At 36.4% G+C, this 16,168-nt stretch overlaps 1 protein-coding gene and 1 long non-coding RNA gene across 2 annotated transcripts in view; both read right to left on the bottom strand.

Annotated features, from left to right (window-relative positions):
- Positions 1 to 16,168, bottom strand: part of LOC141753273 (uncharacterized) — a 54,873-nt gene that overhangs the window by 15,091 nt on the left and 23,614 nt on the right. The gene's annotated exons all lie outside the window — the stretch shown is intronic.
- LOC141753262 (G protein-activated inward rectifier potassium channel 2-like) lies at positions 937 to 14,752 on the bottom strand. Its single transcript, XM_074611745.1, has 3 exons — positions 14,535 to 14,752; positions 2,901 to 3,851; positions 937 to 2,093 (listed from the first exon to the last, which is right to left on the bottom strand). Exons 2-3 carry the CDS (start codon positions 3,826 to 3,828, stop codon positions 1,738 to 1,740), a joined length of 1,284 nt encoding a protein of 427 aa, XP_074467846.1. The 5' UTR covers positions 3,829 to 3,851; positions 14,535 to 14,752; the 3' UTR covers positions 937 to 1,737.

Genomic DNA, 16,168 nt, shown 5'->3' with positions numbered 1-16,168 from the left:
ATGCCTGGAGGTGACCTGACATGTGAAGGCGGACGCATGTGCGTGCCCATGTAAATGATATTGCTATATCTCTGCAAACACACACCTGGTGAGCAGGTAGGATGAAGGGGAACTCACTCAGGATGGAGGTCAGGAACAGAAAAACCAATCCAAGAGGTGACCGACAGGTGAGCAGGTTCAGCAACAGGTAACCACACAGCAGCAGGAACAGGTTCAGGTTCAGGTGGCTGGAAGGAAAAGACAGAAGAAGCTGGTCTGGTCTAATTGGGGGATGGGGAACAGGTGAGCAGGTGGAGGTCTGCTGGGAGAGTCTGAGGGCATCTGGTGGATGGATGGAGAATAGCGTGGGCCTGGGGGGGAAGTGAGAAGTGGCTGAAGACAGGGACCGAGAGGACAGCACTGTGTCATCAGACATCGTCACCTCGTAGCCGTCATTTTAATCAATTAAATATGACATCAACTGTATGTTTTATTGTGTGAATCACTACAAATGTTTGTATGAAAAGTACTATACTGTACAAATAAGGAGTTACATATATAATATGATTGAGATATGTATTATATAAACACACAAACACTCTCCTGTCTACCTTTATGACAACAGGAAATACAGCAAACTAGTGCTGAATACAGGAGAATGTTGTTATTGATATAATACTTGATGTCAGCAGCTGTTTGCACAGTAAGATCAAGATGAAATGTCACGCGGTTAGAACGGCGCCTTGCGAGGCGGTGTGCCAAAAAACACCAGGATGTCCTACTGCATCCGGTCGCATTCTGCGGTATGCAAGCCAGCATGCTTTTCTGGCTATTCTTACCCACAATCCTCTGCACAGCGGATAGAGGAGCAAGGTAGTAAACAATCTCGGTGCTTCTTCCACCACTGAAAAAACCCAAACATATTAAGATGAAATAATCACATAAAAAGTCTCATCAAGTGCATAATATGCAATTTATTGTTTATTTCTGATACTGTTAGGTGACATGTGAAAGGTTTCTGGAGACTGAAACGGCGACTAACTTCCTCCATCAGAGGCCTCCAAATGTGCAAAAGTGACGAGATGCAGTTTTTAAAGGGCCATTTGTCTGAAGTCACCCGGCTGTAAACAGCAGGTCATGGCTTCTAAAGGAGTAATACTACCTTAAACAAACATTTATCATGTGGAGAAGTATTGGTCATTGGTTTAAACTAGTGTTTGCATCCATTGAGCTGTATGTGTTCCTTATATAACATTACATTTTATATACACAATACAAGATAAATGAACTGCAGATCATGTTTATACATGCTAATATATAGTTCTGAAAAACCAAATAATGAAAGCTTTTATACATCCAGTAAGGCAGAGAATATACAGAACTAACCTAAAAAGAATTAGTATCAAACATCTGTCAAATATTCACACCGCAACAAAAACAAAGAATTCAAAACATTTTTATAGTATGTACAAAAATACTTATGCAAATGCCCCTAGGAATATCTGAATAGAAAAAATAATAGGAATATCTCATCAGGAGGACATCACATTATATTTGAAACATGCACGTCCCGCAGAGGGTTTTCAGTTCAGCGGTGGGCCACACATGTGAATGTGAAATCACTGAGAAGAAGAAGCGGTTCTTGGTGCAGGGGTTACTTGGTCTACTGTGCTCATTGGTCCTCGTTTTAGTTCTAGTTCCTGTGGTCGTCCCGAACGGGAGATAATCTCATATGGACCTCCGACTCGTCGTCTTCTATCACACTTTGGACTCGCTCTCTAAGTTGGTGACGTCCCCGTTCCTCTCCGTCTGCTGGCCTTTCCCCTGGTTGTTGTCCAGGCCGGTCTTGGTCTCTTGACCCTCCCGCTCGGACTCCGGCAGCCCCTGCTGGCTCAGCTTGCTGGCCAGCGACCAGGTGAGCGGCAGGCGGGCGCGGTTGGTCATGTCGGCGAGGTCTTTGGCACTGCAGGGGGGCGTGTTGGTCTCGTAGATGTCGTGGAAGCTGTTGTAGTCCACCTCGTAGAAGCCGTCCTCCAGCGTCAGGACCGGGGTGAAGCGGTAGCCCCACTTGATCTCGCTGCTGACGTACGAGCTCCTCGCCTGGCACGTCATGCCTGCAGACACAACCAGACACAATGGACAAAAGGAATTATTACAAAACAAAAACAACATATTTCCCCACTTTTCTCTAACGGTGTTGATCCATAGTTTTTGTTTTATTTGTCAGATTTCCCCCAAATACACCGGTCTGAACGCTCTTTATATTCCCATAATTCTTTGAGGGAGGTACAGTCCAAAACCTTGTTGGGTTGGCAGGGCACACATTGATGTTTTAGCGCTATATACTAACTTTAGATATTTATTAATGCATTATCTGTAAGCAGGGTCTGAAATTAACTTTTTTTCACTTCCTGCCATTCAGAAATTTTATCTGCCACTTTTGAAATCTCTGCACTTAATGAAAGAAGTCATTCAATGTTCAATATATTTCACTTAAAAAATGTCTCATAATAATAACTCAATGGCACCTCCGTTAACGTTAGTAGCTCCGTTATTTAACCAGTCAGGACTGTGCTGCCCAACGGCTGCTAACAGCTAACGTTACTAACTCTCCTCCTGGCCAAAAACCAAGATGGCAATGACCAAAAACGAAGATGGCGATGGCCCAAATTCCGAACTCAAGGCTTCAAAACAGCAGTCCACAAACCAATGGGCGACGTCACGGTGACTAGGTCTACTTCTTATATACAGTCTATGGTGTGTACCAAATTTCGTGCCAATCCATCCAACAGTTGTTGAGACTTGTGTACAACAGTTCATGTGGGATGAAAGGTAACCTTGTTAAATCCACTGAATAACAATTACTGTACCCATTATTGTAATAACACAAACACAACATCTGAAACATCTGTACGACTCACCCGTGGCCTCCACCATCCCCTCCAGAATCACCACAATCTCCAGCTCGTCCTTGGTCAGGTGGGCTTCCGAGACCTCCCAGAAGGGGCTGCTCTGGTTTATCTCGTGGCAGATGATGAGCGGCGACACCAGGAAGAGCCGGTCGTCTCCCGTGTTGTAGCCCACATTTATGTCCGTCTGGTTCAAAGGGATGAACTCCCCTTCCTTGGTCTGCTTCGACTGGATGAGCTTGGCCCTGATCGACGCCTCCACGATGTGCGAGTTCCGGAGGTCTCCGACTCTGAACATCAGGCACAGCCGTCCGTCTCTCATGGAGATGACCGCGTTGGTGGAAAACACTAGAGTCTCGGCTCGCTTCTTGGGCTGCGAGATCTTAACGAACATGCATCCCACCATGAAGGCGTTGACGATAGATCCCAGCACCGACTGAATTAAAAGCAGAAGGATCCCCTCGGGGCATTTGTCCGTGATGACTCTGTACCCATAACCGATGGTGGTCTCCGTCTCGATGGAGAACAGAAAGGCCGACACGAACGAGTTGAGGTTATTGACACATGGAGTCCACTGGTTGTCCGATAAATGCTCCAGATCGCCCCGGAGGTACGCGATACCCCACCACATGAAGCCGAAGAAGAGCCACGTCACGGTGTACACCAACACAAATATGAACAGGTTGAACCTCCATTTGAGGTCTACCAGCGTGGTGAAGATGTCCGTGAAGTAGCGGTACATCTCTTGAACGTTCCCGTGGTGGACGTTGCACTTCCCGTCTTTCTCGACATACCGCTGGGTCCTCTTCGCCCGGTCCCGTGCTGCCCGGTCCCGTTCTGCCCGGTCCCGTTTTGTCAGATGTTTCTGCAGGTCCTCGCGGACGTGCTTCTTCAACTTCCCTGGTTTGATGATGGCCGGGCTCTCCACATCCTGCTCCATGTGGTTTCTAGGTGGATTCAAACCTGTGACAGAAGAAAACATGGTGGTCATTAGTAATAATACATATTTTAATGTATTCCATTGCCAGTAAAGTAAGTTTCCCTTTTTTCGAGGTTGTTTTCATATATGCAATTTACAGTTCGTGATTATAGTAGTTTATAAACCAATTTTTTAAGTAGTTGAGATTAGAGACGAACACAATAAGTACACTAGAGAAAACAACTTCAGCATTCAAAATTGAAATCAAATTAAGAAAAGAAAAGAAAAGAAAAAAATAATAATAATAATAAAAATAATAAAAAGGAAGAATAGAATAGAAAAAATTTTAAAAATGTATAATATTAATACAAAGAAAAGAAAGTAATAATAATAATAATAATAATTAAATAAACAAATAAGTTAATAGAAAAAAGTGTATATTATCAATTCAAAATGTTCAAAGATTGTGTCCATGCCAAGTCAGAAACGAAATGTCTTTGTTTGTTTTGGTTTTAATTTAGGCGTTTTAAATCTTCCATAAACCAGCTGCTGGATAACGGATGAATAAAAAGCATTTTGAGTTTTCCCCCAAAGGTTTGCATGACGAACTCGTGATTTAAAACACTGCGTGGACTCTTTACTTGCTGTTTTTTTATGTGTGTGTTCATGTCAGAACATGTTCCTCCAGGAAGGAGACGTCGGACCACCAGAGGAAAGAATAAATAATAAAATAAATCCCTCTGAGATACAGTAGAGGAGTTAATGTGACGCCTCTGATTGCCTATAAAACACCACCATCAGTGTGTTGTGTGTTTTTTTTTTGTACCACTGGAACAAATGGCCTTGTTGAAGCCGTTCTGCTCTCCATTCACGGGAGAATATTATGAGCTGGAGCAGCGCTGGTTTCCATGGCAACGCGCTTGGGTCTCAGTCTACCCGAGTGCTCACAATGTAGCAGGAATGTACTGGATGAGGCTGCACACGGCGTTGGATAACATTTGTCTGTTTCATCTTGTTTCAGAGGGCCTGAGGAGGAACAATGTACCTACCCAGATCTGCTTTGTGCATCAAGCTGTCATTCATGTAACATCTGTTTTGTTTTGTTTTTTTAAATATATATATTTTAGCTCTAATAGATGAATATCTGTGAATGGAAACATAATTATTATATTAAAGAAACTATAATGTTGTAGTCACCTCTCACAGGATGTAGGGATGAATTTGATTAAAGCTGGTTGATATCTTTATATTAAAGTTACTACGAGGAGTTTTTAACTGGTTATGAAACAGTCTCAATTTAATCCTGATGCCTCTATATGACCTACATGAGCAAACGAGACCGTCAGCGAGAAGATTGGCTATTTCTATACAGCCTAGTTATCGCAAATTTGTTTTTCCAAGGATGGCAAGGGCATGACGCGCCATACTCTGTTTCTGATTGGCTAGTACTCATTTGTTGGTTGGATTGGTTAGGTTTAGACACGAGGAGTGAGATTGGGTAGGGCAGTCATCAGAGTTGCCAAACTTTGGGCTTGTTTTGCCTGAAAAGTCGCTTACGAATATCTGTAGTCACAGGTTGCATTTTTTCGGGCTTGTTTTTAAAGTGTAGTTGCTTATTTGGGCTCCTGTCTCTCCCTTATACTAGTCTAGTTTGTCCTGTTGCAGGATGCGAACACAACCCCGATCTAAATCTAGATCTAATCTTGTAAAGTTAAAGGCTAAAAATGGATGCAAAAATTACATAAAACGTTCAGCTTTAAGTTTATAATAAGAAAAATGGAAAGTTACAAGCTAAAAATTACAAACCAACAAACAAACCAAACAACCAACCAACCAACCAACCAACCAACCAACCAACCAACAAACCAGCAGACAAACCGACAAACCAACCAACAAACAAACCAACAAGCAACAAACAAACAAACCAACCAACCAACAAACCAACAAACCAACCAACAAACCAACAAACCAGCCAACAAACCAACAAACCAACAAACCAACCAACAAACCAACAAACCAGCCAACAAACCAACCAACCAATCAACAAACCAACAAACCAACAAACAAACCAACAAACCAACAAACCAACCAACAAACCAACAAACCTACAGACAAACCAACAAACCAACAAACCAACAAACAAACCAACAAACCAACAAACCATCAAACCAACGCCGGTGAAAACATGACCTCCTTCCTCGGCCTTCGGCCTTGGCGGAGGTCATTATGGTCCCATTTAGAATCAAACAGACCATAAAGCAGGGGATGCTTTAGGGCAGGGCTACCTTGTTACTGACAGGTCGCTACCACGGCGTTGTCCGGTCTGGGAGTTGTCCGTGTTTTAGTCTTAGAACTTTAACCCTTTCAGAGTGTTTTTTTTTTAAAATTTTATTTCTGGTCACATAAAAATGTCTCAAACCACTGGGTGACGTCACGGTGACTACGTCCACTTCTATGTTTGCAACCAGAGGAGTCGCCCCTTGCTGGTTATTAGAAATAACTCAAGTTTAGGGCAGTTCAGCGTTGGCTTCACTTCTCAGAACTGGAAGTTGCTCACTGATACAGACACACATGTCCAACAGGGAGAGTCAGAAAGTATTGACAGGTGGACTAATATTGGATTTACGGCAGTGCTGTCCTTTAAATAACAAGCTTTGTGCAAAGATTACAGCATAAAATATGAGTAAGAAGAACACATTATGCTCATTTACAGCTCAAGCGACACTGGTCTGCTGACCTTCAATCAATAGAAATGCGTGGTTAGTTTATTGCTATGTCATCATTTAATTAATTTAAAAACAAGTTTTAAGATACTGAGATGGGGGGAGAGGTTTAGCGAACGCTTAATTGGATTGTTAAAGCAGACGTAGTTACTAATGGAACTAAATTGAATCACTGGAGGGTATTATATATAGAAGAAGGTCTGTTCTACTGATGTGTATCTGTGCTGATAAATATGTTTGTCCTGCAGCAGGATGCGGTGCACAGATACACAGGTGTATTGTGTTGGTTGAACTCAAAGGTAAGTCTATCGAGATGGATGATTCTGATTCATCTCTGCTGTGTAGAGGAGGCTGTTAACCAGGTAGCTAGATCCAGATGTGAACCCAAAATCGAGCCGAAGCCACATGGGGACACATGCTATTTTTAGGAACACACAGCTGAGCACAGGCAGTATGAACGTCTCTTAGTAATAATGTTCAAATCTAATCACGGTATTTCTTTAGAATCGTCAGATGAGTGAAAACTAGCCTCATTTAACGACTGATTATCGAAAATACGGCAAATAAGCCACTGTTGTTGATGTAAAACGGTGTTTTGCTGCTCTTCAATATGGCCTAATTATATAAAATCATGCAGCGTTACCAGGATCCATCCTTCAATGAACACTATCATAGTAAAAATACTCATTAAGCAGCCGCATTATAGTATTCTGTATGTATAATACTGTTTTATGTTGACGCAGCTCAAAATGAAGCAAATTTTAACAACTTTTTATAACAATTTATCTATAATGCATCATATTTTCTAAATATTTTGTCTATAGAACAAGAAGTAGAAGTTTAAAGTACCCCAAAAATTACTCTAAAGTACAGCACTTGAGTGAATGTACTTTCCACCTGGTTTATTTGGAGGAGGAAGCTACAAACTGTGTTTTTAATATGAGAACACGGTTTCAGTGGGAATGATGCTTTATTAAAAGATGAAACGATTGTAGTGAAACAACAATAAGATTTTATTATTACACTGTGATGGATCTTATTGGAGAAAAAGTGCATTTATTAAAACATATTTATCTAAATTGTAGAATAATTGGGCTCTAAAATAATAATAATAATATTAATAATAATGATAATAAAATAATAATAATAATAATAATAATAATAATAATAATAATAATAATAATAATAATAATGTTTACAATTACGGATTTTATTAGAGATTCATTTTATTTATTTAAGATTCAAATTTACAGATTAACGGATTAATTTGAGATTACATGGTTTTACTGGTGATTAAATAAACATGACTTTCATATTAATTTGTGAGTATATTATATATATATATATATATACACATTTACTCTAATTGGGTTATAACATATTATTATTATTATTATTATTATTAGTAATAATAATAATAATAATAATAATATTGTTTAAGATTACTGATTTTATTAGAGATTAACTTTATTGATTTGAGATTAAAGCCTACAGATTAACTGGATTAATTTGAGATAACATGGTGATTTACTGGTGAACATGACTTTATTATATACATTTACTCTAACTGGGTTATAAAATAATAATAATAATAATAATAATAATAATAATAATAATAATAAAAATGATAATAATAATAATAATGTTTAAAATGACTGATTTTATTAGAGATTAACTTTATTTATTTGAGATTAAAGCCTACAGATTAACTGGCCACTGTTGTTGATGTAAAACGGTGTTTTGCTGCTGTTCAATATGACCTAATTATCCAAAATCATGCAGGCTGAAAGACCATCCACTGTGATTAAAAGGGTCGGTTCACCCAAATTACATAACAAATTAAATAAAGGGGGAACACATTTACTAAGGGTAAGTGAGAAAGTATTTGTTTGTGATATGGGTGAGCTGACCCAGGAAAAGTGTGGGTTTATTTCACATTAAAAGCCTATCAGGGAAGGAGAGGTTTCGTGGTCAGGCTTTTAATGTGAGGCAAAGTGTTGAGGCAAACTTCCTTTTTTCCTTCTAAAATATGATATAGTATAAACTGTATGATGATTTGTTTATTTTTTTAATAATATAATAATTTATAATAATATTTTTTTATATAATATAATAGTTTATAATATTTTTTTCAATATTTCTTTTTATTAGCAAAAAGCTTATTTTACAAATCAATTCCAACGTGTATCAACAATTCTTTTTTGTTTTTTAAAAAAAATATTGAAACCAGAAAAATTCAAATAAAATAACATAAGAAATTAAAAATTAATAATAGAAAAATGTGGTAATGATATATTATTGGTAATGAACCTAAAATTGTATTAAATATACTTTAAATAATAATAATAATAATAATAATAATAATAATAATAATAATAATAATAATATAAATATAAGATGAAAAAAAAAAAATTTAAGAACATGTAAAAAAAATATACATATTGAATAAAATGTATATAAATAATAAATACACATATCTAGTGCACATACAGGTTTATAAATTTGAATGCATCAGTAGCCGATTTGTTCATTTTCAACAGGGAGGGCTGTCAAACCGCCCCATAAACGAGGAGTCCTCAACCTTTTGTAACTCGAGGCCCACTTCTGATTGATAAAAAATGTCCACCTTCCCAAATAAATGACAAACTGGGCTATAAATATGTGTCACGCCACTGTCAGCTGTAATGACCCACATAAATATTCAGCTCACCCTCTGCCTGCCATTATGAATCCAAAGTATTCAGGGTCATATGTTTCCTCACCACACGCTTTGGAGCTCTTACTGGAGCAGCGTTGATGCCTCCAATAGCACTCTTTCATTTAATAAAAAAACACTGCATCCGAGAACGTTAGCTATGTCTGTAAAGGGGAGACTCGTGGGTACCCATAGAACCCATTTTCATTCACTGATCTCCACGCTCCAAACTAAGTTTTGGCGAGGAAAAACTGTCATGTCCATTTTCAAAGAGGTCCCTTGACCTCTGATCTCCAGATCAGTGAATGTAAATGGGTTCTATGGGTACCCACGAGTCTCCCCTTTACAGACATGCCCACTTTATGATAATCACATGCAGTTTGGGGCAAGTCATAGTCAAGTCAGCACACTGACACACTGACAGCTGTTGTTGCCTGTTGGGCTGCAGTTTGCCATGTTATGATTGGAGCATAATTTCTTGATATTTTTCGGACATTTTTTGGACATTTTTTGGGAAATTTTTCAGACATTTGTTTTACTTTTTTGGACATTTGTCAGACATTTTTCGAAATTGTTTTTGACTTTTTCTCGGGCATTTGTTGGATATTTGTCGGACTTTTTTCGGATATATTTCGGACATTTTTCAGATTTTTTTTTACTTTTTCAAACATTTGTCGGACGTTTAAAAAAAAAAATCCTGAAATTTTTCGGCCATGTTTTTTTACATTTTTCGGCCATTTTTTCAGACTTTTTTTTTATTCTTTTACATTTTTCGGACAGTTGTCGGAGATTTGTCTGACATTTGTTGGATATTAATCGCACTTTTTTCGGACATTTTTCAGACATTTTTTTTTTACGTTTTCATACATTTGTCGGACAATTTTTCTGAGTTTTTTTCTGATATTTTTCTGACATTTATTTTGACTTTTTTCGGAAATTTTTTTAGACATTTTGTTTTTCTTTTACATTTTTTTTTTTTTTCCTTTTTTTTGGACATGCTAAGTCTTTATGCTAAATGCAGTACCTGTGAGGGTTTCTGGACAATATGTGTAATTGTTTTGTGTTGTTAATTGATTTCCAATAATAAATATATACATACGTTTGCATAAAGCAGCATATTTGTCCACTCCCATGTTGATAAGAGGATTAAATACTTGACAAATCTCCCTTTAAGGTTCATTTAGAACAGATGAATAATGTGTGATTAATTTGCGACAATCATGTGATTAATTGACAGCGTTATTTTTTTGTCTCATATGATACCAGTATCTTAACTCTAGCTTTATAACTGAGCCGCTACAACCTCTGAAAGACTAGAAGAATAGTGGCCTCAGATTTTGAAGAGGTTAATCTAACAATTTGGAAGTACCTCCCAGTGGTTGAGAATAGCTGCCATAAACAGCTCTTTTAGACCCCCTATAGCTATATACAGTAGTTTAGAGAATATTATAGATCCAAGACAAAACTGACAGAACGACAGGAGTCAGAGAAGAAGTCACAATTACAAATCCATCTGCTACTTCAGCACCACGGACAGCGCCGTGGATTTATCACCAGAGAGCTGCAGGAATGAATCCTACAACACGGAAATGAGTTCAGCACTTCCTGTTCCCCCGTCTTGAGGTCAACGGGTTTTTAGTTAGATGCCTGAATTAAGAGCTGTGGTTAAAGCTGCAGTAGGCAGAATATTTTTGTCATCATTGGGCAAAAATCCCATAATAACCTTTCAGCATATTGTAATTCAAGTGTTCTGAGAGATAACTAGACTTCTGCTCCTCCTCATGGCTCTGTTTTCAGGCTTTAGAACATCTAGCCCGTGACGGGAGACTTTGACCAATCACAGGTCATTTCAGAGAGAGAGAGAGAGAGAGGCGACGTCTTGAAACACGGACCAAGGAGTCTAACACACGCGCGAGTCAGAGGGTGCTAGCAAAACCCCGTGGCGCAATGAAAGTGAGGGCCGGCTGTGGTGGGATCGCGGCCCCACGGGGTCCGGCGGACCACCGTAAAGTGGTATCGGTGCCGTTGTATCGGAGCCGTTTTGCGAGTACGAGTACATGAGCACAGTATCGATATCGGTGCATCACTAGTTTGACCGTTTGGTCGGAGTTCAAATTGATTAACAGCCGGCTCTCATAGACGGCAGCTGGACAGCAGACCTCAGATCAGCTCTTACTGCTTGTTTTCCTTCGGTCTGTGAAATCTGTGATGTAGTAGAAGTAGAAGTAGAAAGTACCCCAAAACTACTCTTAAGTACAGCACTTGAGTAAATGTACTTAGTTACTTTCCACCTGGTTTATTTTGAGGAGGAAGCTACAAACTGTGTTTTTAATATAAGAACAAGGTTTCAGAGGGAATAATGTTTTTATTAAAAGATGAAACGATTGTAGTGAAACAACAATAAGATTTTATTGTTACACTGTGACAGATCTTATTGGAGGAAAACTGCATTTATTTAAACATATTTATCTAAATTGTAGAATAATTGGGCTCTAAAATAATATTAATAACAATAAATATTAATAAATAATAATAATGATAATAATAATAATAATATTATAATAAATCTAAATTGTAGAATAATTGGGCTCTAAAATAATATTAATAATAGAAATAATGATAATAAATAATAATAATAATAATAATAATAATAATAAATCTAAATTGGAGAATAATTGGGCTCTAAAATAATATTAATAATAAAAATAATAATATTGTTTAAGATTATTGATTTTATTAGAGATTAACTTTATTTATTTGAGATTAAAGCCTACAGATTAACTGGATTAATTTGAGGTTATATGGTTTTATTGGTGATTAAACAAACATCACTTTCACATTAATTTATGAGTAATTTACATGATATATAAAATGAGCTATTACTATTTATAATGAGCCAGTGATGGTGATAAATGATAGTTGAATTATGTCAGAAAGCTCTACTGTTAAATCTTCCAAAGTACCTCATATTTAAATCGTGTATAACTAGAATACACAATCAATTACTATTTACAGTATACTTAGATATTCCATATATACTGTATATACTGTGTACTGTATGCATGTAGGCATTAACTGGTTATTTAAATGGTATATTGGGAACTGCAAACTGTCCTCGAGACGGATCATTTTATTCCCTTTGGTGTTTTCAAAGCTTCTTATCTGATGTTTTTAATTAATGACTCATTTAATTATTGTTTTTTTTATTATGTATTTAATTATGTGCTGATTATGGATGTCTGATCATATTTGTGTGAAATGAGATCTCAATGTCGACGAGACTTATTAATTAAAGTTTAATTGATTAATTAAATTTGTTAAAAGAGGTTTGACGATGAAATATACCGTAGGTCTATAAGCAGTGCTGGAATGTGACAAAGCATATTTACTCAAGTATGTACAAATTAGAGGTACTTGTACTTTAGTAGAGTATCTTCTTTTCTACTTCTACTCCACCACATCTCTGAGGGAAATATTGTACTTTTTACTCCACATTTATCTGACAGCTGTAGTTACTTTACAGATTAAGAGTTTTGCATATAAAAAAAAATAAAAATAAAATATGACGTTTTGTTATAAGTTAAACTCCCCAACAGTTTATACAAGTACAGCTGAAATGATAAATCAATTAATCAATTAGCCGAATGACAGAAAATTAATTGGCAACTATTTTGATTTTGCTGCTTTTTCTTTTTAATTATTTTAATTTATTTGTAATCATTTTGATTTTTTTTTTGTTTTCTGCATTGAGTGCTGTTACTTATTAAGTACATTTTCCTGATTATACTTACATACTTTTACTTAAGTAACATTTTCAATGCAGGACTTTTACTAAATTAGAATTATTTACAGGTTTAAGACTCACACAAATGTGACAGTTTGCTGCTTTTCTTTTCTTTTTACTTGTTTTAATAATTGTTATATTATTTTTTTGCTCAGGTTTTTTTTTCCTGCATTTAGCGCCTTTAGTACATTTTCCTGATTATACACATTACATACTTTTACTTAAGTAACATTTTCAATGCAGGACTTTTACTTGTATCAGAGTATTTTTACAGTGTGGTATTAGTACTTTTACTTAAGTAAAGGACATGAATACTGCCTATAATTTACATTATAGTCAGATGAGAAACATAAAAAATGGTGATGAAGCTGTTTCAATCTTATATATCTGATATATTATACTTTTATTTTTAGATAATAAACCTGAATTAGCTGGATAGATGATAAATAGATAATAGTTTTGTTTTATTATAATTATAATTAATTAAATATATAAGATTTTAAAGTAATTTTTTGTGCAAAAATTAGAATTATTTACAGGTTTCAGCCTCTCAAAATATGACAGTTTGCTGCTTTTTTTTTTTTTTTTACTTGTTTTAATAATTGTTATATTATTATTTTTTTTTTCCTGCATTTAGCGCCTTTAGTACAATGTCCTGATTATACATATTACATACTTTTACTTAAGAATTTTTTTTCAATGCAGTATTTTTTACAGTGTGGTATTAGTACTTTTACTTAAGTAAAGGACCTGAATACTGCCTATAATTTACATTATGGTCAGATGAGAAAAACAAACAAAGGTGATAAAACTGTTTCAATCTTAATTACCTGATATAATATAAGATAATAAACCTTAATTAGCTGGCTAGGAGAACTAACACAGTGTGTTTGGTTTTTTTTATACCTGCACATATCCAGTATAATAACAGGTTTATTATTATATAGAGCCAGGCTAGGCTAAATGATGGGGGATGCTGCTGGATCAGGTGCAGAAGAGGAAGCAGAGAGCAAACTAACCAGGCTAGAGATTTACCCGTTGTCATGGAGACGAGGCTGATCCAGATAATAATAACAATCTGCTTTTTTCTGCTGCTGCTCCATCCTTTTATTCTTCTAATGCACCACCAGTATACAGTAGTGGTGCTCCTGAGTCCGATGGGGATGAGAGGGAGGCCGGCTGGGCCTGCAGGCTCTTTACAGCCTGGAACATCTCTCTCTCTCTCTCTCTCGCTCTCTTCAACACCTTCCTCCTCTTTTATCCCTCCATCTATACAACCTTTTATTATCCCTCCATCATGTCAACAATATGCACCAGCCTTCTATTATTATTATTATTATAATAATTATTAATAATATTATTAATCATAGTTAATTAATCTGTGATTCTGCTGTTATGTAACACCCCCCTCCTCCTCCTCCTCCTCCTCTTCCTCCTCCATATAGCCTAACAGATGATATTACATTTAACGAGCTGTGATCAGATCAGTGTCGCTACCAGGAAAAAGGAAAGGTGCAGTCTTTACCTTGTGCAGCAGATTCATCTCTAGAAGCAGTTCTGTTCCATTGAAGAAGAAGAAGAAGAAGAAGAAGATGATGAAGATGCTGAGAGGTTGGGATTATCAAATCTCTCTCTTTCTCTCTCTCTGTGCGAAAAAACCTCGAGTGAAGAAGAGCCACTAGTTCCCTCTTTCCTCCATCCTCAACACAGAAGAAGAAGAAGGCATCAGCCTCCACCCCTCAGCTGAGAGAGAGAGAGAGAGAGAGAGAGGGAGGAGGAGGAGTGAGTGGTCATTACACTGAATACACACTGCATGTTATATTACTACTGGAGCAGGCAGGCAGTGGAGAGTAACTGAGTACTTCTACTCCAGTACCATCCTGAGGAAGTGTCCATGTGGTTGGAGCTGTCCATGGTGCTGATCTCCAACCATTGACTTCACCTCTGAGCTTTATTTATTCATGTCTTTATTTATTTATTTAAGGAGTCTCACTGAGAAACTATAGATTATAACCAGAGAGACATGCTATAGCAGCTCTGTGAGGCTCCTCTTTAATGCTAACATGCTCACAATAACACTGCTGATGATAAGCAGGTAGCTTAGCATGATAGCATGTTTTCTTTGCTTTTATTGGTGCAAAAACAAAACAATTTAGGCTTTATATATATATATATGTATATATATATATATATATATACATATATATATAAATAAAAATATATATATATAAAAAAATATATATATAAATATATATAAAAAATAAAAAAATAAATATATATATATATAGATAAATGACAGAATGTATTTTGATAATTATTGAAGTCGTTTTTTGTGCAGAAAAATATTTAAGCTCAATGCTAACATGCTCACAATAACACTGCTGATGTTAAGCAGGTTTCATGTTTACCATGTTCACCATCTTAGCTTAGCATGCTAGCATGTTTTCTTTTTCCTCTTTTTTTATTGGTGCAAAAACAAAACAATTTATGCTTTATATATATATACATACATTGCAGAGCATAACACAAAAAGGATGAAATAATTGCAGTTACTGTGACTTAAATGAGTGTAATTACTATAGTGTTTAAGGGGAGGGGAATAGGGCAACACTATTACCTAATAGATATCACCAAGACATGTCCCCAGTTGACTAATTACATTAAGACAATTATTCTTCTGAAATGTTATGCTTGAATATGCAAATTAGACATTATTCAAATATGTGATCATTTGCATACATTTGACTCTAATATGCAGACATATTAGAGTCAAAGGTTTTTACAGAGGAGATTCTGGATATTTACATCACTCCATAAATCAGAAAATACTGTCAAGAGCCATAAAAAAAATCTATTTTCGCCATGTTTTTAGGAATAAACCCTTGTATAAATCAGGCTATGAGTGACGTATGAACAAACCCCTGTGTAGGAACCTTCAGAATATAGAGAGGAGTGAAACTGGAAGGTTTGGTGGATGTAAGAGCTGCTGAGGCGGAGATATCTGGCTCAGAGTCTGAGAAAAAATACTTATTTAGAGAAAACATCCTTTAAAGATATGGATTGCAAAATTTCATACATTTTGTAGACACTACAGGTGAATAGGATAAAACATGTTAATTAATAAATATCACCATGAAACTCCCACAGTTGATTACTTAC

Source organism: Sebastes fasciatus, chromosome 16 (assembly GCF_043250625.1).
Source record: "Sebastes fasciatus isolate fSebFas1 chromosome 16, fSebFas1.pri, whole genome shotgun sequence".
Lineage (NCBI taxonomy): Eukaryota > Metazoa > Chordata > Actinopteri > Perciformes > Sebastidae > Sebastes > Sebastes fasciatus.
The sequence above is the reverse complement of the archived record's forward strand: the minus strand, read 5'-3'. Positions and strand labels throughout refer to the sequence as shown.